The sequence below is a fragment of the Ursus arctos genome, unplaced genomic scaffold, assembly GCF_023065955.2.
Source record: "Ursus arctos isolate Adak ecotype North America unplaced genomic scaffold, UrsArc2.0 scaffold_29, whole genome shotgun sequence".
NCBI lineage: Eukaryota > Metazoa > Chordata > Mammalia > Carnivora > Ursidae > Ursus > Ursus arctos.
The window spans coordinates 35,199,642-35,223,586 of record NW_026622974.1 but is presented as its reverse complement, the minus strand read 5'-3'; the positions used below and the strand labels follow the sequence as shown (position 1 = coordinate 35,223,586).

The 23,945-nt window shown below is 42.0% G+C and overlaps 2 protein-coding genes across 11 annotated transcripts in view; one reads left to right on the top strand and one right to left on the bottom strand.

The window, feature by feature from the left end:
* DOP1A (DOP1 leucine zipper like protein A) overlaps positions 1–124 on the bottom strand; it is a 104,265-nt gene extending 104,141 nt beyond the window's left edge. For 2 of the 4 annotated variants that reach the window (XM_026506994.4, XM_044387087.3), the window contains exon 1: positions 12–124. The gene's annotated coding sequence lies outside the window, so the exon portion shown is untranslated. The remainder of the gene's footprint in view (positions 1–11) is intronic. The other 2 variants (XM_044387090.3, XM_048219564.2) reach the window with 2 other exon arrangements.
* Positions 125–1,262: 1,138 nt separating this feature from the next.
* The window catches only part of UBE3D (ubiquitin protein ligase E3D), a 367,577-nt gene continuing 344,894 nt past the window's right edge, over positions 1,263–23,945 (top strand). For 5 of the 7 annotated variants that reach the window (XR_008956211.1, XM_048219692.2, XM_057303955.1 and 2 more), the window contains exons 1-3: positions 1,301–1,463; positions 10,614–10,810; positions 14,214–14,304. Coding sequence is in view for 6 of the 7 variants with exons in the window: in XM_048219692.2 (XP_048075649.1) it covers positions 1,387–1,463; positions 10,614–10,810; positions 14,214–14,304 (365 nt within the window). In the remaining variant the exon portion in view is untranslated. Of the gene's footprint in view, positions 1,464–10,613; positions 10,811–14,213; positions 14,305–23,945 lie in introns of all 7 variants that reach the window. The other 2 variants (XM_048219690.2, XM_026507001.4) reach the window with 1 other exon arrangement.

The following is a 23,945-nucleotide window of genomic DNA, read 5'->3' as shown; positions in this document are numbered from 1 at the left end:
GACGCTGTTACCTGCCGTGGGCTCGGCCGCTCCCCGCCGGCGCTGCTCTCCTGGCAACCGCGGCAGCGACGCGGAGGCCGGGAGCCGAAGGGCCTAGTGACAGCTCCCAGCGTGCACTGCGCCCGCGCCCACGCCGGCGTCGACGTCGACGGCCCTCGATCCCCGCCCCCGGTCCGTGCCTCGCCTCCCGGCGCTAGCTGTCGCCACAGCGCCCTCAAGCGGACGATCGGGGAAGTAGCCCATGGCCACCAACTACGGGAATGGACCTGGAAAGAGAATAGCTGTTTTCAACTTGCCAGCGCCAGCCACATCTTAATGGAGAGTTGGAATGCTAGGAATTGAGAACTGTTTTATATATTATTTAAACAATCATTTAGATGTTATTTAAACAACTCCTCAATATTTCATAGGAGAAGGTTGGGGCCCAGAGAAGTTGGGAGACTAGTGAAGTTAGGAGATAAATAGTTATCAGATTTGGAAACATTTTGAGTGATCGTGGGTGATGATTTCAACTAATACCTTCCACCTTTAGTTCTCAAAGCTATTAAGTCTTAAATACTTCCACATAATATTGAAATATTTAACAGCCTTAGCACAGCATGGTCTTCATACTTGGTGTTTTTAAAGATTGCTATATTTCATATAGTCACACATTTGTAAAAAACAATCTTTTTTTTCTTTGACCCTACGATTTAGGCAAAACAGTGCAATCTTCCTTGGTACTGGATTTAACCACACTGTCTTCTGTATAGAAAACAGAAAACTTACATTTTTGCAACTGTTTCTATCTTAGAGCAATTGTGTCTAAATCCAGAAGCAAATGCCAGGTCAGTCCTGGACATTGGTTGCTTCAAACAGAGGAAAGCTACCAAAGGACTGACATGGTTCATAAAAAATATACTAGTTTATTAAAAAATGAAACAAGATTGTGTTTTGGGTGGAGAAATCTGCTCTCGAACCTCCTGGGGTCAGTGCCCGCCTGTATCTCCTCCTTTCGTCTTCCCCGGCCTCTTCCAGCCTCATTCCTACCCAGCCTAGTAAAAGGAGTGTACTTGGCCCGGATTTTTAAGGTCACATCTGAGAGACTAACGCACCGGGCCACGCCCACAAGAAGAAGAGTGGAAGGACAGTTTGGCTCCCTCCGACCACCTTTGTCAGCGCTTAGACACAAGCCAGGGCTTGAAACGCTCACGCCCCCAGGTCGAGATCTCGCGGCAGCGCGTTCTCCGCCCGGCAGGCGGCGCTGTGGGCTGGCGGGCTGTGTCGGCCCAGCGATCTGGGCCCGGAGGCCCGCCCCGCCGCCGCCGCCGCCGCCGCCGCCGCACGTGCAGCCGCTTCTGGCCGCTGTGGCCCCGATTCGCCTGAACGTGCGGCGGGGCGCCGGCCATGGCGGCTGCTGCGGCGGGGACGCGCGTGTTCCTGGAGGTGCGGAGACGGCTGCAGAGCGCGCTGCTGATCCTGGGGTAAGGCCGCGCTGGGCGTGCGGGCAGCCAGGCGCAGTGCCTAGCCTGTGTGTCTGCTGCTCGGGGAGCCTCCCCTTCCTCAGGAGGACGGAGTTTTGAGTTTCTTTCCAGGAGCTCCGAGCCTGTCATTTACTCAAAGTGGAGTTTCTCCTCCCACACCCCGTGCTTTTATTCCCCACCTCGATTGGTAATCTCGGCGTCACCTGGGAGCTTTTTAGAACCGCAGAGGCTCAGCCCCACACCAGACCTGCAGAATCAGAACTTGAACGTTTTAACTCGCTTTCTCGGACTCAAAATGCACACTGAAGTTTGAGGAGCACTGATGTAACATAACGGTGCCCGGCTTTTCCAAAAACAGTGCAAAAAAAAAAAAAATGCCTTGCCTGCTTTTTGGGATCCTCATTAGAGGATAAATTCCAATGTGAGAGCTTCCTATTTTGTACATAAATTCGGGTTGGGTTGTTTTTTTTTTTTTTTCCCTCCCACGCTGGTGTCTGCAGAAAAACTGACACGTTCACTGAACGACTAACAGAGGTTGCAGACTTCTTATTGGAGCTCATTCTTGTATTCACATTCCGCGTTCCAATGAGAAGTCAGCAAACGTTTAACTTGTTTACCACACATACAAGAAGCTTTTAGGAGAAATGGCCCCTTGTTTTTTTGTTTGGTAGTATGTGGCCCCCTCGATTATTCCCTGGTGATTGCCGTTTCAAACAGAGTAAATTAGATGTTAAAATCCTGAAACTTTTACTAGACGAGCCGCTCAGAGGTAGATTGATGCTTTCTTTTCCTTACATCGGCCAAGTACAGGTGTGGCAGTTTGGGATTTGGCGTGAGAACTGAATTCAGATCCTAGCTTCTTCACAAGAGTAGAATCGTTTAATCTTAATTTTTTCAATTGTAAAATATGGATATTTATTACTTTTTTTTTCTTCCTCTTTTTCTTCCGTTTCTCCCTCTCCTTCTCGAATCGTAAGTTCAGATAAGTATCTCCAATTCCAGTCCACCTTGTAGAGGTATTAGCAGCATCAGACTTAGGAAAAAACAAAAAGACAAAGCCCCTATTTCCTCTCATCAAACGGACCCTTCAAAGTTCCCCTAGGTTACTCTCCCTTGTTGAAGGAAGTGAAGAAACCTGATTTTGCAAGACTATTAGTTTGTCCGTAATGGTCTTTGGCTGTTGAGTTTTATCAACAACTTGCCCCTCAGAAAAGCAAAAGCAACCACTCTTCTGATTTCATTCAACAAAGATTGGTTTTGCCATTTCATGATCTGTATATAAATGGATTCACACAGTATGTACTTTTCTGATTCTGGCTACTTTCCTTCAACAGTGCTTCTGAGGTTCGTGTTTCATCTGTGTCATTGCACATGTCGGTCTATTTTTCTCTCGCTGAATAGTTTTCTACTGTGTGAATATACAATTCATCGACCCATTCTATTGCTGGATATTTTGTGTGTTTCTATAACTTGATTATTATGAATAAAGTTGCTATAGCATTGTAGTGGACATACATTTTCATTTCTCTTAGGTAATTACCTAATTCTATAATTGTACAGTCTCATTGTCATTTTAATTTGCATTTCCCCACGTAAGATGTTGAGTACCTTTTCATTTGCTTTTTGGTCATTCATATGTGTTCCTTTGGGAAGTGTCTTCTAATTTTTTGCCATTATAAAAAATCAGGTTGTTTGTCTTGTCGAATTTAAAGAGTTCTTTGTAGAGTCTGGAAATAAGACCTTTCTTATTTATGCCTTGTGAATATGTGAACACTTGCTCCCAAACAGAAATTTACCTTTTCATTTTCTTAATAGTGTCTTTTCAGGAACAGAAGATTTTAATTATAATGAACTTTAGTTTATTGAATTTTTTTCTTTAATGGTTAGTGTTGTTCATATCTTAAGAAATCTTTACTTACCTCAAGGTTGTAAAGTTTTTTCCTGTTTATTTTCTAGGAGTTACATAGTTTAAGCTTTTATATTTAGGTGAAATTCATTTTTCATATTTGGAGTGAGATAGGAGTCAAATTTCATTTTTTTTTTTTTTCTGTAAGGATATCCAGTAGTTCCATCACCATTGTTTAAAAGAGTGCCATTTCTCCCATTGAAATAACACAGTGTCTTTGTCAGAAAACCTTTGACCGTACTGTTTGGCATCATGTATCTCTTTCTATCCTTTACTGTTAATGTATGCCTTTATATATAAATTTTTAAAAACATATGCTGAGTGGGGTTTTTCTGAGTCCATTTTGATAATCTCTGCATTTTAATTAAGATTTTTAGTGTGTTTACAGTTAGTGTAAATGATATGATTGAGTTTTATTCTTGTTCCTAATCTTTAAGGAAATGTTTCTAGCATTTTATCGCTAGGTATGATGAAATTGACTTTTGGCAAATCTGTGGTAAATTGCGTGGTTCCTTTCTATTCCTAGTTTACTATGGGTTTTAATCATGGATAAATACTGTATTTTCTGTAATGATTTGTGCATGCATTGTGATGGTCATATTTTTTCCTTTCATATTTACATCTATGAATTGCATTAGAAAAATCTTTTTTTATGTTAAGCCATCTTAGTATTCCTGGGGTAAACCTTGGCCATTCATTTATTCAGTCCACAGATATTTACTGAGGTCCTATTCTAGTGCCAAAAACTCAGATTCTAAGTGCTGGGTATCCAGCTGTAAGCAGTGACAACAGCAAAGACAAAAATACTTGGCTGTCTTTGAGCTTATAGTCTAATGGTGGCAGTGGGTGAGAGGTGAGCAGAAATTATATGAAATAAATAAAATATACATGACATTGAATGGAGATAAGTACATAGAAAAAAATAAAACAAAAAGGGATAGGGAGAAAAAATTATAACCCCTTATTCCAAATAAGAAAGCAACACTTGAGTAATAAACCCAAAAGGGAGAGGTTTAGAACTATATAATATCTGATGAAAGACTGTTTCCCTCTGAGAGAATAGCAAGTATGAAGGGGTGCCAAGTTCAGAGAGATGTGAGTGGACTGGCGGAGCACATAGTAAATGGCCTTACAGAGGTATATTAGTAAATGTTTAACAACCTGCATTCTGAGAAAACCAATGAAACTAACAAAAAAATCTTTCGGAGTTGCAGCATTTACTGATTCCTGTGGTGTAGATACTTTCAAGCTACCAAAGTGATGTCAACTAGTTTGCGAAATGCCTGGAATTTTAACAGCTGTCTCCAGTATATCACTAGGTCTTACAAGCCATGGAAAGAATTTTAGCTTGCACTCTCAGTGAGATGGGAAGTAATTGGGTAGTTTCAAGCAGGTTGTTGTACCTGAAAGAATAGACGTGCCCAGTGAAGAAAGCCTCAAGTATGGAAAAGGTGTGGACAATTAGGGTCTCAAGCACTTTGTTTTTGGACAGTCTCAACCTTAAGATTAAGTTAGTCAGTCCTGAGTACATTACTGTGGATTTCCTACATATAAGAACATTCCCCCATATAACCACCATGCACCTTCAAAACCGGGAAATATGTTACTACCATCTTATGCTCAGACCTCACTCAAATTTTGCCACATGTCTACATAATATCTATAATAGCAAAAGGACCCAGTTCAGAATCACGCATTGGATTTCATTGTCATGTTTCCTTAGTCTCTTAAAATTGGAAGAGTTCCTCAGTTTCCCTTGACCTTCACAATCTTGACACTTCTGAAGATTACAGCCTAATTATTTTGTGGACTCTCCTTCCGTTTGGCTTTGTTTCATGTTGCCTCAAGATTAGGTTCAAGTTATACATCTTTGGCAGGAATATCAACAGAAGTGATGCTGTGTTGTCCTTACATCTTATTAGGTGTCATATGATTTTGACTTAATCCATAAAAGTTCATGTTAACTTTGAGCACGTAGATAAGATGATGTCTGCCTTTACCACCATAAAGTTACTCTTTTTTTTTTTTTTTGAGGCTTTAACATTTTTATTTAGGAAAAGATTGAGTCTGAAGCTATAATCATTCGACCTAAACCATCCCTTTTTCAATAGTGGAGTCAATTTATGCAAAATATTTTTCCTTGTCTATAAAAAACAAATTGAACAGTATTTTAATGATAAAAAAATACAAACACACACTTTAACCAATTTGCACTATCATAAAAGAAATAGGATGTTCTTTCCCTTCCCCTCTCTCAACCATTCAAAGAAGAGAATACTGCAAATTTTAAGAACCCCACCGACTATCAGAGTACTTACAGAACAAAGGTAGCACAGGATGAAACTATTTCTCTATATTCCAGAAGGCAGAAGCTTGGGCGCTCTGGCTTTACAAGTAAAAGTAGCACAGGCAGGCAAAAGCTCACAGTAAATGCCTGCCAGGACGGGGCCTCCGTGAAGTTATTTGGGTTATTGCTTTTACAGGAAAGAAAAAAGACAAATTTGAAGTGGAGTAAACACACACACACACACACACACACACACAAACCTTTTGTCACATTTACAGGAATTGAGATCTTTTGTATTCCCATGCTCATGGGTAGTTTTGATATACACTGTAAAGAGCTTCAGTATTCAGGAAGATTATTGTAAGGTTGACAAAGAACAGGAGAATTCTTCATGCTTCTGATATCTCAGATTTGCTGAGTGCAATTGCCAGTTCTAACTCTTCCTACTCTTACTGATTCAGTTGAACAAGACTCTTTTTCTCTTTATAATCAATAAGTATTAATTGGAGAGGTCCTTTGTGACTATGTATAATTACCTTGTTCCTCATCAGACTTGCATTTTATTCATTCATTTATTTACATCAGTATGGACCCATGGTCTTCTTTTATTCATTAGGTTACTTATTTCTGCTCAAATTATACCAGATGTGTCCAGGTGGAGTCACTTTAAGATGATTTTAATATGTTCCTATTATTCTTTGATTTTTTTTCTTTGTTTGCACAGCAGCATATCCCAGGCTTATCTCATTCTTTTCCTGTTCTACCCCTGGATGTAGTTATTTTTTCAAGGAGCATTATTTTGTTGTGTGTATGTTCTGCCCCTTCCCCCAGCTCGCGCATGTGTGCGTGCATGCTCTCTTTTTTTCTCTCTCTCTAAAATAAACTAAAAAAAAAAAAAAAAAAAGAAAAAGTAAAGTGGAAAATGATCTTTAGACACCAAAATCTGAGCACAAAGTATCCTCATTACTACTGACGTGTCACTTTTTCCAGGCCCTAGTGGACAGAACTAGAGTGTGTATATGACATATACATGATGTTTATGTACGAATGTATCCATGTGCATTTGTGTTTGTGTGTCATACATACACCCACACACGTACACATCTGTACTACTGTCTCTCTCTATACATTGAAAACCATGACCCCGCACAGGTATTTTCAGTTCTAGTCTACCACCATAGGATCCATTCTGATTTTTTCCCTTTCCCTCTTTGTAACTCTGTTCTCCCACAGTGAGAATCCTGGCTTTCATTATTGTCATGACATACATTTATTTGGTCAGTTCCCCTCTATGTACGTGATCTTACGCTGGCATCCTTTGCTGCTTCCCTCCCCACTCAGTGTTGACATCTTCCTTATCTGCTTGGGCTCTGTTATGGAATGAATTTTTGTGAGCCCCCTCAAAATTCATATGTTGAAGCCCTAACCCCCAATATGATGGTATCAGGAGATGGGGCCTTTGGGAGATAATTAGATTTAGATGAGGTCATGAGGGTGGAGCCACCATGATGGGATTAGTGCCCTTATAAGAGGAAATACCAAAGCCACTTCTCTTTGCCCTGTGAAGATACAGTGAGGACGGGGCCATCTACAAGCATGGTAGAGGGCTCTTAACAAGAACCGAATCTCCTGGTGCCTTAATCTTGAACTTCTCAGCCATCGAACTCTAAGAAATGTGTGGTGGTTAAGCCGCCCAGTCCGTGGTATTTTGTTAGGGCAGCCTGAGCAGTCTAAGGCAGCCTCTGCAACCTTATACTGAGTTGCCACCCTCCCTCCCTGCTTAGATTTCTCCTCATCCCTCTTGAGATCTGACATCCCTATGGGGCATCTGTCCTGGTGGATGCCGTCCTTCCTCACTCTGCTGGGTGTCTCACCTCTACCCCAGGCCACTCTGGTTCTCCCACACTTGCATTGATGCCTCCCATCTCTAACTGGCTGAATTTTTCATGAAGGGGAAGAAGAGTGGTAAGCCAAAGATGGGGTGGGGTTGAGGCTTAGAAACGCAGTGATATCCCTTGAGGCACTTCTAGCGCCATACGGCACAGTCCAGATTGAAAATCAGTGAAGTAGCAAAATGGACAAATTGTGTATCTTCGGAGCAATATTCAGCAAACTATAGCCCCTGGGCCAAATCTAACCTGTGGTGTGTTTTAAGTACAGTTTATGAGCTAAGAATGGATTTTACATTACTTAAAGCATTGTTAAAAATAAAATACATAGTATAATATGCAACAGACCATATGTGGCCTGCAAAAATACCATCTGATCCTTCTGACCTCTTCTTTAGAGGATTACTATTTCTTTTTTTTTTTTTTTTTTAAAGATTTTATTTATTTATTTGACAGAGATAGAGACAGCCAGCGAGAGAGGGAACACAAGCAGGGGGAGTGGGAGAGGAAGAAGCAGGCTCATAGCGGAGGAGCCTGGTGTGGGGCTCGATCCCGGAACGCCGGGGGATTACTATTTCTTAAACATCAGTTCTTAAAACTAGACTTTTGACTCTGGGGCACCTGGGTGGCTCAGTCAGTTAAGCATCTAACTCTTGATCTCGGTTCATGTCATGATCTCAGAGTCATGAGATTGAGCCCCACATCAGGCTCTGTGCTGAGCATGGAGCCTACTTAAGATTCTGTTTCTTTCCCGCTTTCTCTCTGCCTCTCCCCCCACTTGTACTCTCTCTCATGTGCTCAATCTCTCTAAAAAAAATTTTTTTTAATTAAAAAAAAACCCTAGATTTTGACTCAAGAGTTTGAGGATGTATTCCTTGGAAAAGACTTAGGTTCTTGCCAATTAAGTACAGGTCCATATGCTTTGACAAGGAACTAGCCAGAAAATAATCAAGATTTTCTAAGGCAAATTAAGAGGCCTAATCAAGATTCACACCTGAACACATGGCACGATCTCTGTACTTAGAAATACTCAAGTAGATGGCCTGCCTTCTGTACTCAGGTGAGTCCAAGTTGCTGGCCTGTCCCTCTGTCTGCACTTAAAAGGGAGTCGGAGTGCTCGGCACCCCTGTTACAATGCTCAGCATGTTTTAGCTTCATATGAGGATCGTTTCTCTCTGTCTTCATCCCCTGCCGTACTTTTGGTGTCTGGCGGCCAGGGAATGGACTGTGTTTTACTCTCGATTGCCTATACCAAGTGATTTGTGTTTGTAGCGAATTGGACCAGCCTGTGCTTTCATATCCAGTATTCATACATCATTAGATTGTTCTCTTTATTTTTTTTTTTTAATTTTTAAAATTGGCAAGAAGTTTTTTTTTCTCCTGTACCTTTTGTTTTATATAATCCTGGTCTCCTTATCAAAATCCTGTCTATCAAATGACAGTACTTTATTGTAGGTAAAATACAATGTCACTGTAATGCTAGTTTCGGAAGCAAGAATATTTCACTGGCTCATCCATTCACTATTCAAATAACAGTGCTTGACCCGTGAGAGTCCCTGCAGCCCTCCGTGTGCTTCCATAGTACTCTGTATTTATCAGGAATACATACAATGCAGTGGGTTTTTTGACCCCCAGATGTCTTTTGGGGGGACAGGGCCCGGGGGTGGGCCCGGGGTGCTCCCACCGTGCTGCTTGTTCACTGGCGCTGCTTCCTAAGTCTTGTGGCTTCATCCCAGTGGACAGCTGGGAAGGCCGGGGCTCGGTGTGCAGGGCCTTGAACCCTTCATCTGGTGGACAGCGGCGTGGGGAGGGCTGCTCCGAAGGCCAGGGCCACACCATCCAACTGGTGAAGCTACACTGTCCCCCTGTTTTGCCGCCATCCAGAAGCTGGTCATCCTCGTACCCCTGCTGCTCACCGGCGGCCGCTTGAGGCCCTTGAGGAGGCACTTCAGCCTGAACACAGCGCTCCACTCCTTGGCTTCCGTGAAAATGGTGGTCCTGTGGTTCCGGATTATGAGGAACCTGCCCTGGGGGTGGTGGGCTGCCCACCCCCTCCCAGTGAGGCCTGCTGCTCCTGGCCCTGGCCTAGCCAGTACAGTGTTTTAATGCTCCCTCCATCATTCCTGTTTACTTGCCCGTGCCCTGCTTGGGGTGGGGGTGAGGGGCAGAGAAGGTATCTTGTTAATGGTTGTAGTCCTAGTCCCTGGCACATTACAGAACTCAGAAAAGCTCTATTGAATGAATGAGGGAGAAAGTGAATGAATGTACAAAGCATGCCAAGGTCAAGGGATGCAAAGAGGAATAAGCCATGTCTTATGCTGCCTTGAGTCCTCTTGCCAAAATATTTTAAAGAACAAGTGCGTGATGTATGACAGGCCAGCATTAGATTGTGCTGATTCAAAGAAGCTGAAGCTGGGGGACGCGTGGGAGGAAATAGGGGGCTTTAGGAAATGGAAGGTGGACTGTGCGAGCAGAATGACTCTGGGAGCAACCCCAGGAAGGTCCAGGTTGGAGTAACTGCAGGAAGTGCTAGGATAGAGAATTGGGGCTCAGGATCATTACTAGCAATGGGGGGAAAGTGCACATTTAAAAATGCATCGCTGCAGGGGCGCCTGGGTGGCACAGTGGTTAAGCGTCTGCCTTCGGCTCAGGGCGTGATCCTGGCGTTATGGGATCGAGCCCCACATCAGGCTCCTCCGCTATGAGCCTGCTTCTTCCTCTCCCACTCCCCCTGCTTGTGTTCCCTCTCTTGCTGGCTGTCTCTATCTCTGTCAAATAAATAAATAAAATCTTAAAAAAAAAATGCATCGCTGCCATAAAAAAAAGCCAAGAATAAAAAATAGGTTCCAAAACTTTCATGTTACAGTGACTGTGAAAAGTACTGTCTGACCTGATCTAAATCTTGTATAGAATGATTTCCTTTATGATCCATTCGCTATTTTGTGGGGGACAGTGATTTTAGACCATTTATTGAAGAGAAACAGATCCTTGGCCATTATTGTCTGTTTTGTCATGTGGTTTTCATCAATGAGAAGTAATTTCTTGTGTGTTTTGTTTTTAATTACCAGGGAGCCTAAAGAAGGAGGTATGCCCGTGGATATTTCTATAGCGCCGCGCTCACTCCGGGTGAAGACCCCGGAGGGCTGCACAGAGCTCCGGCTTCCAGCAGAGGTCAGCCTCGTGCCTTCCTCCTGCCGCGGGCTGCAGTACGTCCCCGGAGATGGACTGCACCTGCGTCTGCAGGTGCGGGCAGAATCCGATGCCAGTAAGTGATCCCAGCGCTCCTGTTTCTGCATTTAGTTTTTCATTGTAGATCAAAGGTGATTTTTCCTTTGAAAAGTTGACCTTTTCCCAGGTGAAAAGACTGTTTAGCAGCAGCATGGAAAGAGCTGGTCAGAATGTTCTTTTTCAGCTCTGCCAGTTATTAGCTGTGCAGTTGAGCATGCCACTTAACCTTTCTGGAGCTTTGTTCGGTGGGCTGGGGGGCCTGAAGGTGGGGGCGGCGGTTAGTGGGTCTTTTTCTCCCAGTAGATTTTATTTTTTAGAGCAGTTTTTAGGTTCACACCAAATTAGTAGAAGGTACGGAGATTTCCCATGTAACCCCTGCTTTGTCTCTTTAATTGTAAAATTTCGGAGCTCACAGAGTTGATAGGAAGATGAAATCAGATGGCAGTTGTGCAAGACCTGGTGGATTTTAAAGCATTACATAGAAATTCATCCATTCAACAAACACTGCCTTACACTGTGTGCTAGGCTTTGATCTAGGTGCTAGGGATACAGAAGAGAACATGCTAGGAAAGCTTCTTCCCTTAATGAGCTTACGTTCTCATGGGTGGGAACAGATAATGAACAAATAAGTTGCTTGGATAGAGAGAAGTGCTGTGGTCAAAGAGGTGCAGAACAATGGGATAGGGAGTGACTAGGGTGAAAGGTGCTCAGGGAAGGCCCCTCTGAAGAGGGGCGATATGTGACCAGAGAACTGACTGATGGAAATGATCCCATCCATATAGAGACATTTCCAAATAGAACAGTATAGGAACAGATTCTGAAATTGAGTTTGATGCATAATTTGATTTTGATTATTGCTATGCCTGCTATATTTCTAATATTTTGTTGTTGCCTTGTTGATTCAGTAAGATCGTAGAAATGTTTCTCAGAATAACTTACTGAATAAAATTATTGGCTCATTGCATCTCTTCCCAAGTAAGTAATGTGCTTCAGAGGATTAAAAATGATGTGAAAAGGGGAACCAGGCTGTAACAGACCTGTGAGATGCTCATTGTCAGGGAAGGATTATAATTCTTTCAACTGCACCCTGAGACTTTGTGGCTGCCTCGTCTATACTAAGCCTTTCATTTGAGCTGCGTGGAGCCTCGAGGTGGGATCAGCAGGATGGTTTTGAAGAGCCATGTAGATGGGGAGCATTCCCCTGAGGCCTGTGCTGCTTTTTCATTGGAGAGTAAATTTTACTGAAGTCCTAAATTAGTGAAAACTAGGCTTGAGTTGGGCAGAGTTGGATTTAAGAACAAGGCGTGGGAAACCAAAATGTCATGGAGCTTAAGTGACGTATCCACATGCTAGGAATGACTACCATAATAACCACGGAAGAAGAATGGGGTCACCAAGATGGGAAATAGACTGCCAGTGGAAAATGGGCAAAGGTGGGCATGAAAGCCACACTGGGGTATTTTCCGATCTGCTGGTTTTCTGGATTTGTGATTTTAGGTCCCATACTGAGGAGGTATGGAGGCCTTCTAGAGACACAATTGGTTTGTCGCCGATCCCTTTTCTGTAACCGTTAATAAATAGCAAAACTTGAACTATTAAAGAAAATTTAAATCAGCAAGCATGATTGTTTCATTGTAACTGTAGGACAGAATAAGTTGACTGCCGAATGTTGGTTTGCATATTGCTTGCATTCCATTGGTCTGCTGTGGCTTTACATGTTTAAAACATTTTACTCAAATATCTGAAAAGGAAGACTTTCAAAGCCCTGTTCTGCAGTGCATGAAAGGGTATGCAAAATAGATCTCAGTACTTAATAACTTTAGTGCTTTCCACATAGTAGGTGGTGAGTAAATATTTGCTGAATGAATAAATATCAGATTGATGCATACTTGATGTTGACTTGAATCAAAATGTAGTGAAGGAAATGACTTGACATTTTTAGCATTCAGTTGTGTTTTGAGGTTTTTAGAAAGTTGACTTTTCAACTATAAATGTTCTTTTAAGGGCTGCAGTAAACCTATTGTTATGCTATTCTGAATATGACATAGGTCAGATCATGACCTTTGACATGGATGTTGCTACATAAAATCTGATACAGCACCGGCATTAGAGTCATCTCCAGGTGGCAGCACTCTCCCACGATGAGATGACCTTGTCAGGAAGTTCTGACTTGAACCTGAGCCGTGGGATCATGCTGAGTGACCAGCAGGGGGGAGTGTTTCACTGAAAATTTGTTATTGGTTCAGAAAAGAATATTTTGGATGACTTACCCAGGTCTACTTATTATCTGCTCAAAATTAAAGAATGCTGTTTACTTCACCTTAGTGCTACAGGGATTGGCACACACCCCTAGAAATTAAAAGGATGAATTTGTAGGGGCACCTGGGCAGCGTAGTCCTTAAGCGTCTGCCTTCAGCTCAGGGCGTGATCCCAGCGTTCTGGGATCGAGCCCCACATCAGGCTCCTCCGCTGGGAGCCTGCTTCTTTCTCTCCCACTCCCCCTGCTTGTGTTCCCTCTCTCGCTGGCTGTCTCTCTCTGTCAAATAAATAAATAAAATCTTAAAAAAAAAAAAGATGAATTTTTAATTGCCAAGGCTTAAACTTTCTGCCATCAGTCTTTAAAATCTTAACATACATTCAAAGTAACATAAACCAAGTTCTAATTGCTTAATTCTAATGAATATGACCTCATTTCTTTAGAATTTTTTTTATAGACAGATATTTTTGCGTGTGGGTTTTTTGTTTTGTTTTTTTTTTTAGAAATGAAAGTTTCCTTTCTTCATGAATAAAATAATGGAAACTAAAGGAATGCTGTGCTTCACATAATAGGGGAAATAACATTTTCCCACAGCTTTAATCAGAAATTGAGTTTTGCTGTTAGAAGATTGAATTCTTCTTAGGAGCCATCCTATTCCCAGGAACCTGTCCAATAAAGACCAGTTTCAAGATTCTTCTTGTTTGTATGTATTGGTAATGGGCCAGAGTGGACGTAGACTTTGTTTAAATCAAATTAAACTTAAATGTAAGAGACAGAAGCAGCAGTCACACTGATGAAAAACTGGACGTGAGACATAGCCGAGGAAGCCTGAGGATGACGAGGCCCCTTGTAGTTAGCTTGATGTGAAAGCAATCTCTCCCTTTCTCCTCCCTTAACCTTGGTGTTTATGGAGTGAGCGAAATAACTCAGTGGTGTGTTACAGGGATAATCTAGGGTGATTCCTAGATCTGAAACACTTAGCAAAGTCTGTTGTTTTTGAGAACACGTCACAATATTTGCTTCTGGTTGAGTCATCAGAGAATGCTAATTAAATGTGTACTTCTGGGTGGATCGTAAACAGTGTTTATTGATAGTAATTTATTGTGGCTGTTAAACTTTTTAAGTATGTTAATATATTTGTCCCACGCCTCTGAGATTTGCTCTTTCATTGATTTCTCTCTAGAACTGATTTCAATGTTTAATCAAAGCTCAGAAGCCCAAGGATGTTGCACATTTTACTGCCAGTCCTGCGGTGAGGTCGTAATAAGGGACAGGTAAGGAATGTATTTTACACTGATTAATTCTGTGCCTGGCAATGGTTTTCTTTTTTTCTATCAGAATTTTTGAAGTAATTACCAGGGGAGCCTTAAAATGAGAGCCAGCTTAATGTCACTTTGAACAAAATCAACCATAAAACTATCCAGTAATCATAGAGCAGTTAGGCTTCTAAAGGTGACAGAGGGGAACATAGCATGCTGGCTTTGAGGGAGGAAGGCTTATCTTGGTGGAAGCCTATGTTGAGCACTGAAGCTTGTCTCTTCTGAAAAGAGGCATGGGCTCTGGTGCATGTTTTATCCATCATGTTGGTGGATGAGGTTTTTCCCACATTAAGTGAGGCTCTTGTAACACAACTTTTTATTTGAGCTATTTCTATTAGACCCTTTCTAAAATTCGTTTCCTATTTCCCCGCTTATTAAAACAAAGCATACAGAGCCCAAACTAGCCTTTTCTTGATGATTAGGTTGATCTTGTTACCTGTTCTTGCAGTGTGCTCTGATTACTCTGTTGAGATGGGAAGGTATATCTTTTCATTATTTTTTCCATCTTCTCCTTTGCTTCTGTCAACCTACTTGTTTTCTAGGCACAAAGCCTTTCCCCTGAATTGTCAGCTTCTAATCACTCATAGGTTGGAAAGACAGGTCAAAACCTTATTGTTGTTAACAATCTTTAAAGAAAGAAGTTAGATTTCTTCATTAGATGTGTTTCCTCTGAGACGGGTGCCTGAAACTTATTTGGGGATGGACCCTTCTCCATATCTGAAACCTGCTCCTCTTTCAGTGTTCCTTGTCCCGTGAATGCCAAACCTCTACCTGTGTAGAGCTTGCTCTCTCCCCTGGGGTGCACCCCACCCTCACCCCCTCTGGTTAGCTCCTACCTAAATTCATCTGATAGGGCATCTGTTGCTAGGAGCTTTCTCTGAACCGTGGGTTGGTTTATGTGCTCCTCTAAGGTTTATTTGCCTGTCTTCCCACCTGAGCCGTAGGCTCTGGGGGTTGGAAGAGTCTCATGGACCTGTATCCCTTATCCCCACTCATATTTAGAGTGCAGTGTAGGGTAGGAGCTAGTAGTATAGACTCAGAAGCCAGACCGTCTGGTTTGTAACCACCATTTACTAGCTGTGACTCTGGGCAAGTTACTTAATTAACCACTTCATGCCTCAACATCCCTATTACAAAAGTAGAGATGACAACAGGAGCTACTGCATAGGGTTGTTGGGAGGATCAAGTGAATTTAAATGTTTATAGCAGTGCCTGGCACAGGGTAAGCATTCAGTATATGATGGCTACCACTACAGTTCTTACTCTTACCATCATCCCGAGCATTTTCACCATCAGCCCCAGCATCAGGTCACAGTGCCTGATGAATAGTGTACTCTCAATAAATTCTTCCTGGGTTGAGTTGAATAAACAGTAGGGTGTTTATTTTGGCCTCCCACCAGCCTCTCTTGCTTACTTTCTGATTCCTGGCAGTGCCCCAGGTAAATGAGATCATGGAAAGTTACGCTAGTGTAGTGGGGGGTTTGTGAACGGAGCACCGAATGAGTATCTTAGGTAAGAGGTGAGGTGACTAAATCTGCAGAAGAGGGGAGAATATCCTTGCTCAGATCACCTACGGGCTGAAGTTGCTGCAGAGTGTACAGTCCGCGACAGACCCACGGTAGCCTGAAATGTCCAGAGGATTCCAGTTTGCACTGTAGTTAAACCCAGAAGCTTCTCCTTCTCTCAGTCTATTTCAGGCTTTGGTTGAATTCTCACATGAAGTTTCTGAAACGTGCATGCCTAAACCACAAGGTGGTGACCTAGAAGTCCCAGGAAGAGCAAGTTAAATGCAGTGTAGCCCTGTTTCCTGGTACTGTTCCCCGTAAAGGATATGCTCATCCATTCCTGGCTATTTGTGTTTCATTGGGCAAGGATGACAATATAAAACATGGTTACTTGCAGCGATTTTTCCTATGCAGGAACTGTATCTTCTGTTTTGTGTTAATTCTTTTTCTGACTGTGCAATTGAGAACTAGAAGGGCTTACAGGGTTACACTCTCCCTAACCGTGACCGTCTGGAGGCTGTGTGGTGTAAAGCAGGAGTGGGAGAATGGGAACTTGGGTTTGAACTCCAGCTGCACCACTTAGTGGCTGGGGAACCTCGTCACCTCAGCTGCTTCTTAAGTAGACATAGTGAGTCTTCTTAGACATGTCGAGAGACAGAATCTTGGTGATGGAGAAGACTTCAGAGCTTATTTAGGCCTAACTCCCACTCTAAACAGGCACTCTTATTGGATTTCTTCCTCTTCTTTGTGAAACTTCAAACCTGACCTATCACTTCCCTGCTTAAAATTCTATAATGCTTCCAATTTGTGTTTCTTCTTAAGTAGACATAATAAGACCTATTGTCCAAGCTTGTTAGAAGAGTTAAAGGCTGTTATACATATAATAGCAAAAGCTTGACAAGCTCTTTTTAATTGGTTTTATAGACTCCTTCCACCCCCTTTTCCATATTGGTTTTATTAGCAAACTAGCAAATTATGTTGATTAGTGTGTCAAGTCTTTTTGATTCAGGACTTTATTTTTGAGGTGTGCCAGAGAAATGACCCTCCTTTCTCCCTTTTTCTTTCTGAGAAGATAAACATGGCCTTGACTTAGCCCTTGCCTCACTTAAACAAGGCTTACCTGAAAGCCTTTTCCTATCACACCTGTGTGTCTGACAAGTGTGCGCCTCTTGACCAACGCAGAGAAATCCTTAGTTAGGAGAGTCAAGGCTTTGCTTACATTTCACTCTTAGGCAGCATGTCGCATGCCTCTTTGTTGGAAAAATAAGCATCCTCCATTATCTGCACAAGGATTTCATGTTGACTTTTTACATAAAACCCAGTGGTCTTCTCGTTTCTCCCTCAGCTATCTGTTTTATGTGGGTAGTATGGACATCTTTTGTGCTTGTTAAATAGAAAACAAAACCAAAAGAGGCTTGTGTGTTCTTTTTTTTTTTTTTTTTTAAAGATTTTATTTATTTATTTATTTGACAGAGAGAGACACAGCCAGCAAGAAAGGGAACACAAGCAGGGGGAGTGGGAGAGGAAGAAGCAGGCTCATAGCGGAGGAGCCTGATGTGGGGCTCGATCCCATAATGCCGGGATCACGCCCTGAGCCGAAGGCAGACACTTAACCGCTGTGCCACCCAGGCGCCCCTAATCTATTAAGACTCATTAATGCCTTTTAATACTGATTGGAATCAAGGTGCATGAAATCTGCTAATTATAGCAATCCTTTTTTCTTAATTTAGGAATCTGTGATCTTAGTCTTTTGTTTTGGTTATTTGAAAATAAATAATGCCTAATTTCCTTGCCATAAAATTCTCCAGTTTACACTTTTACCAGTTCAAAGTATTTATATAAAAATTGTCTGAAGCAGGGGCACCTGGGTGGCTCAGCCAGTTAAGCATCCGACTTGATATCTGCTCAGGTCATGATCTCAGGGTCATGATATCGAGCCCCACGTCAGGCTCCGTGCTCAGCATGGAACCTGCTTGAGATTCTCTCTCTCCCTCTCCCTCTGCCCCTTTTCCCACTCTCCCTCTCTAAAAAAAAACTGAACATACACAGTTTTTGATTATGTTATTGATTATGCTCTTGTTGAGACTAACAGGCCCTAATATCAAGTAACAATAATGACAGAATTTACTTTTTTGAAAAGCGTTTCAGAAAGAGCTGGATGGTCATCGTGTTTGGAATTTGTTCGTATCTCCAGAAATAAATTCATGCCAGACTTGAGTCATACCAGTTGGCCAAACAGACTTTAAAACATAAAAGCTTTCGATTTTCAGTCCATTTGCGAGGTCTTCTAAGGTCTCTGGACAGGCCCTCTTCATTCCACCTGCAGCAGCAGAGCTGGATGTCAGCCCAGCAGTTAGGGAGGCCTTGGAAACTCTAGAAGGAAACAAGTAGAATGGACTTTATGGAAACATAAGAGATGTCAGAATATCTAGCCAGTTGGTCCACTTGACATATGGCTGTAATTATATTCTGAAAATAACTACTCCTATGAATGCAGTCACTTTTGTATGAAAGAGAACAGAGAGGCGAAAAAAGTACAGGCACAAATTGGATTGTTGGTAGTATTGTACAAACTTTTAGAAAAAATGATGATACTTCTATGGTCTAATTGTACTATATACATAATGGTAATACAGTACAAAGCTTGGTTCATAGGATTGGTCGTCTACCAGTTGGATATTACCAGTTGAATTTATCTAAATGTCAGCAGCCATATTTTGAGATTTAGATATTTGATGTTCTTAAGATTCTTAATGTCCACTTGGTTATAATCCAACCTGTAAGGGCTCTTATGTTATTACCATCGTTATTGTCACTGAATAATGGTTGATTTTAGAGTTAAGGGGCATTTCATTTTCTTGTCTACATGTTTAAGTTTTGAATAAACATCATCAATAAATAGCATTGATTAACATTTAATATTTTATTTGTCCCTAAAGCTTGTGGTTAAGATGCGTTAAAAATAACTAGCAAATTTTAATTTATTATAAACGTGTTGTTCATTTTATTTTAAGCTGAGAGATAGTTCAAGAAATCATTTCACTCTTTTTTTTTTTTTTTTTTTAAAGATTTTATTTATTTATTCGACAGAGATAGAGACAGCCAGCGAGAGAGGGAACACAAGCAGGGGGAGTGGGAGAGGAAGAAGCAGGCTCATAGCGGAAGAGCCTGATGTGGGGCTCGATCCCAGAACGCCGGGATCACGCCCTGAGCCGAAGGCAGACGCTTAACCGCTGTGCCACCCAGGCGCCCCCATTTCACTCTTTTTCTGAGCTTCGGCAGGTTTTTACCTAAAAACTGCCTTGAAAAAAATGGTATCTATTTTATTTTGAAAGTTCTCTTGGGAAGTAGATCATATCAAACTTTCAGGGTTTTCGACAGATACACTTTGAGGAGAGCTGTGATTATAATACATCCTTTCTTCTAAAAGGTTTTATGTTTTTCAAAATACCAGAAAAATTCTTTTCTGTTGTAAAAACACTTTTACCTTTGCAATGACTTGTGAATTAGGCACTTTCTTCCTCCTGATGGCTTATGTAGATAGTTATGGGATATAATACAGCTTTTATTCACTGTGATAGGGGGTCAAGTTCAGTTTGAAATACCACATTTTGTGCTAATGTGCATCAAGTCTCCCAGATCTCTGTCAGTCTCGGCGCAGTTTCATTTCTGTGATCATGTGTGAGATTTTGGCACGGCTGTCTTCTGCCCTGTATTGAGGATCTGTTCATTGGCACTACGTGCAAAGTGTCAAGAGAGAGAGAATCTTAGTGATGGAGAAGATTTACGAGCCTATTTAGGCCTGCCTCCCACTCTAAACAGGTACTCTTCCTTGCTTCTTTGTTAAAATTCAAATCTGACCTATCATTTTCCTGCTTAAAATTCTATAATGCTTCCCACCTATCTATAGAAACCAGTCTCTACCCTTTGGTTGGCATGTAACACCCCACACGGTTTGCCACCATCCCACCTTCCCAGTCTCCTTTTCTGATGTTCTGCAGTGTCACGGGAGGGATGTGTTCCAACGGAAAGAATTCAGTTTTGGAGTCTCGAAGACCTGGGTTATGATCCTGCCTTTATTCATCACCTCTGCCTCTGTGAACTTATACAGATTATTTAATATTTCTGGGCCTTTCTTTCCTCCCCTGTAGTAGGGGAATAGAAATTCTTACCGCACAACGTTGTAGTGCCCACCAGAGGTCGTGTGAAATTCAGTTAAGTATGCAGATTCACAGGGCGCCCAGGTGGCTCAGTAGGTTAAGCGTCTGCCTTCGGCTCAGGTTGTGATCCCAGCGTCCTGGGATTGAGCCCCGGGTCATGCTCCCTGCTCAGCGGGGAGCCTGCTTCTCCCTCTGCCTCTGCCTGTCCCTCTGCTCGTGCTCTCTTACTCACTCTCTGTCAAATAAATAAATAAATAAAGTCTTTTAAAAAAATATGCAGACTCACAACACTACCACAGGCCCTATTTCTTGCCAGCTTGCCCGCAGGGCAGCATCAGGAGTTCCTCGTAGCAGGGGTCCTGCAGCAGTTGAAGCAAGGGACAGCTCACATACCCGTCTGGGGACTCTTGTCTTCCCATGTGACACAGTTCCAGGTGCAAAGCTCAAGATCCACAATGAAGCAGGTGCAGGAGCTACCCTGAGAAGAAGCCTCATGACCTAAGCAGCCAGCATCTCCTGTAACAGTTCTTTGGCATAGTTTCTAGGGTTCCTTGCAAAGGACCACATTCAGGGAAGTCCCAGGCATGGCACCCTCATCAGATACTTGCAGCTCACTCATACTTCCTTTCAGTCCAGATGCAATTTACCAGTCAGGGGTCATTTTTACCATAAACGATGTTGCCTAGCAATATAATTCATGCCTGCATCTACCTGGTTTCCAGGGCAACAGAGCTCAGGTGGTTAAACCAAAGGTTAGATTCTCAAGCAGCAAGGGAAAAGGTTTGTTAACCCTTTTATCTCAGTATGCGACAGACCCAACCAGGGGCCTCACGTGTTAGAGTTCTCAAAGTGGGCTTGTTCATTCCTCTAACAAGTGTTTAGGAACTTATACCGAGTCAGGCTCTGTGCCAGGCACCAGGAATACAGTTATCAGTTAAACGGATACAGTGTGCATCTTTATATTGTTAACTCCACCCGTCATACCCTTAATTCCTTTTATTGCCTGAAGAACTCTTTATCATTCAAAGGTCAGCTCAAGTATTACCTCTTCTCTGAAATCCATGTATACTCTACTCCCCTAGCACTTTGTATTTATTGCCCTGAAGTTGCGGGTTGGTTTTAAGAATCCTTGAATCCCCTAAAGTAATATGCAGATTTTGGGTGCACGTGGGAATGTATATTTGAAGAAAGGATGAAAGCTTTCATTAAATTTTCAGGGAGGTCTAAGCTGTTCCCTCTCCCAACCCCGTATGAATTTAGAACCATTACTTTGTTATGAGCATTCATTATATTTATTTTATAAAGGTTTGTTATTTGCTCATAGGTCTGTATCTCCTGCTAGAACCCTGAGTACCTTGAGAGAGGGGACTGTGTGTATTAGTATTTTGTGTCAACAGAATGCCTGCTCATAGAGGGCTTTTAGAAAATGGATGTTTCAAGAATCACTTAATATCCTAAACAGGCTCAGCAGCTTGAGTGATGCTACTAGTGGACATTTCTTCCTAATTCGAAAGGGAAGATTCTTCCTTCTGTTAAACTAAAATCAGCCTTTCTTCTTCCTAGTTTTGCCCTCTGGATTTAGATTTTATTTTATTTTATTCGACAGAGATAGAGACAGCCAGCGAGAGAGGGAACACAAGCAGGGGGAGTGGGAGAGGAAGAAGCAGGCTCCTAGCAGAGGACCCTGATGTGGGGCTCGATCCCATAACACCGGGATCACGCCCTGAGCCGAAGGCAGACGCTTAACTGCTGTGCCACCCAGGCGCCCCTGCCCTCTGGATTTATAATTTAAATGTCTACTCTCTTCCATATTGTAAAATGCCTTTTTTTTTAAAGGTTGACATATTTTAGTAGATTTTAATTTTATATTGATGTAAGAACAGTAAAGAGATCTAGAAGAATGACCATTAAACAGTAATAGAGTGAATCACATTATATTTACAAATCCCCCTCCCCCATCCCTAATCAAATAGCTGACCAGTCCTCGAGTCCTCTTGCTGTTCGGGCTGCAGGTGGAAGGTTTGAGGGTCCCCTGGGTTTGTTGTTGCTGGCAGATGCAGAGTTCCTGAGCAGAGGCCTGTGGTGGACCAGTGCAGTGGAGCAGCGCTCAGCCTTTGTGGGTCTTGGCTTTGGGCTGATGCTTGAGAAGGTGGGTGAGGAGGTCATGGAGCTGCTGCCCAAAGACCTGCTTCCACAAGTCACCTTCCAGAGACTCCAGTGGCAGAAAGTGTTGTGTTCGCCTGTCATTTTCTTATTGGTGATTTTTTTTTTTTTTAAGTTTTTATTTAAATTCCATGGGGCGTCTGGGTGGCACAGCGGTTAAGCGTCTGCCTTGGGCTCAGGGCGTGATCCCGGCGTTATGGGATCGAGCCCCACATCAGGCTCCTCCACTGTGAGCCTGCTTCTTCCTCTCCCACTCCCCCTGCTTGTGTTCCCTCTCTCGCTGGCTGTCTCTATCTCTGTCGAATAAATAAATAAAATCTTTAAAAATAAATAAATAAATAAATAAATAAATTCCAGTTAGTTAGCATACAGTGTAGTATTAGTTTCAGATGTACAACTTAGGGATTCAGCACTTCCATACAACACCTGGCGTTCATCACAACAATCCCCATCAGCTACTTACCCCATGCCCTTACTCCCCTCCCCTCTGATAACCATCAGTTTATTCTTTGTAGTTAAGAGGCTTTTTATGAGATTCATAGTTGAGATGAAAGAAAACGGTTAACATGGGGGAAATCATTAAAAAACGATACATTTGCATCTCAAATATTTCAACTTAAAACATGCAAATGTATATTAATTTACTAATAGTTTATTTTGGAACCAATATCTTTTTGTTGAACATGACTCCACTGTTGTGTAGCTTTTTTTTACTATTATTTCCTCCAAAATTCATCATCTACAATTTCTAGTTTGTGTTTTCTTAAGTGGAATGAGAAGTTAGACATTCTTAAAGCAATGGAATTGTAGACTTTTTCTAGATTTTTACTCTTCCTCCCTTTTTCCAATGTTCTATAGTTGTATCTCCATGTCTTACCAGTTAATTTTTTTTTTTTACAACTGGCTTTCATTTAGTCTGAAATCTTTAGTTTCAGAGGAATAGCAATTCATATTTCCTTGGTTTACATATTATTTAATTAAATTATGTAACTAAAATAAGGTTAAGTGGCATAAACAGGTCTGTGATCAAATACAGCTGACTCTTAGCATATGTTTCTACGCATAGGAGCGGAGGTGTGTAAGTATTCAGGCTACTTTAAGCATTCACACTGCTCATGGGCATTAAGAAGACCATGAGCATGTTTTTATTCTCAGTTTTTCTCAGGATTAACTATTTTGAAGTTTCTCATCATCCTTTCCATATTTCTTTTAGACTATGGATCTCCCTAATTTAGTGTAGAATAGAGGTAAATCATGTTTAGCTTTTCTTCCGATAAAGTCTGAGGTATCTGTTGGTGTCCAGAAAAAAATGAAACCATTGGGGAAAAAAAAGTGGTAGCAAATATAAGGGCCTACTTAATTATAAGGCCATTTTAAGCATAAAAAATGATAGTAGAGTGGAGGTCAGTTTCCCTCCCCCCGAGTGTGGTCCGGGCCTAGGAATAGAGTATGCAAAGGGAGGAATAGTAGCTTTATTAGTGGAGAAACCTGGTAGATGCCACACTGGCCAAATGTTCAAGTTTAACAGCACCAGTGATAAGTCATATTGATTGAGAGAGTGTGCCCTCTGAGAAGATGTGCTGCGAAGGTCACTTCACTTCTGTGGTGTTCTTTCCCAAACCTATAACCCCAGTCTAATCTTGAGAAAACATCAGACAAACTTAAATTGTGGGGTATTCTGTAAACCACCAGACCAGTGCTCTTCAAACATTTCAAGGTCCTAAAAAATAAGGACAGACTAAGAAAATGTAGCAGACTAAAGGAGATT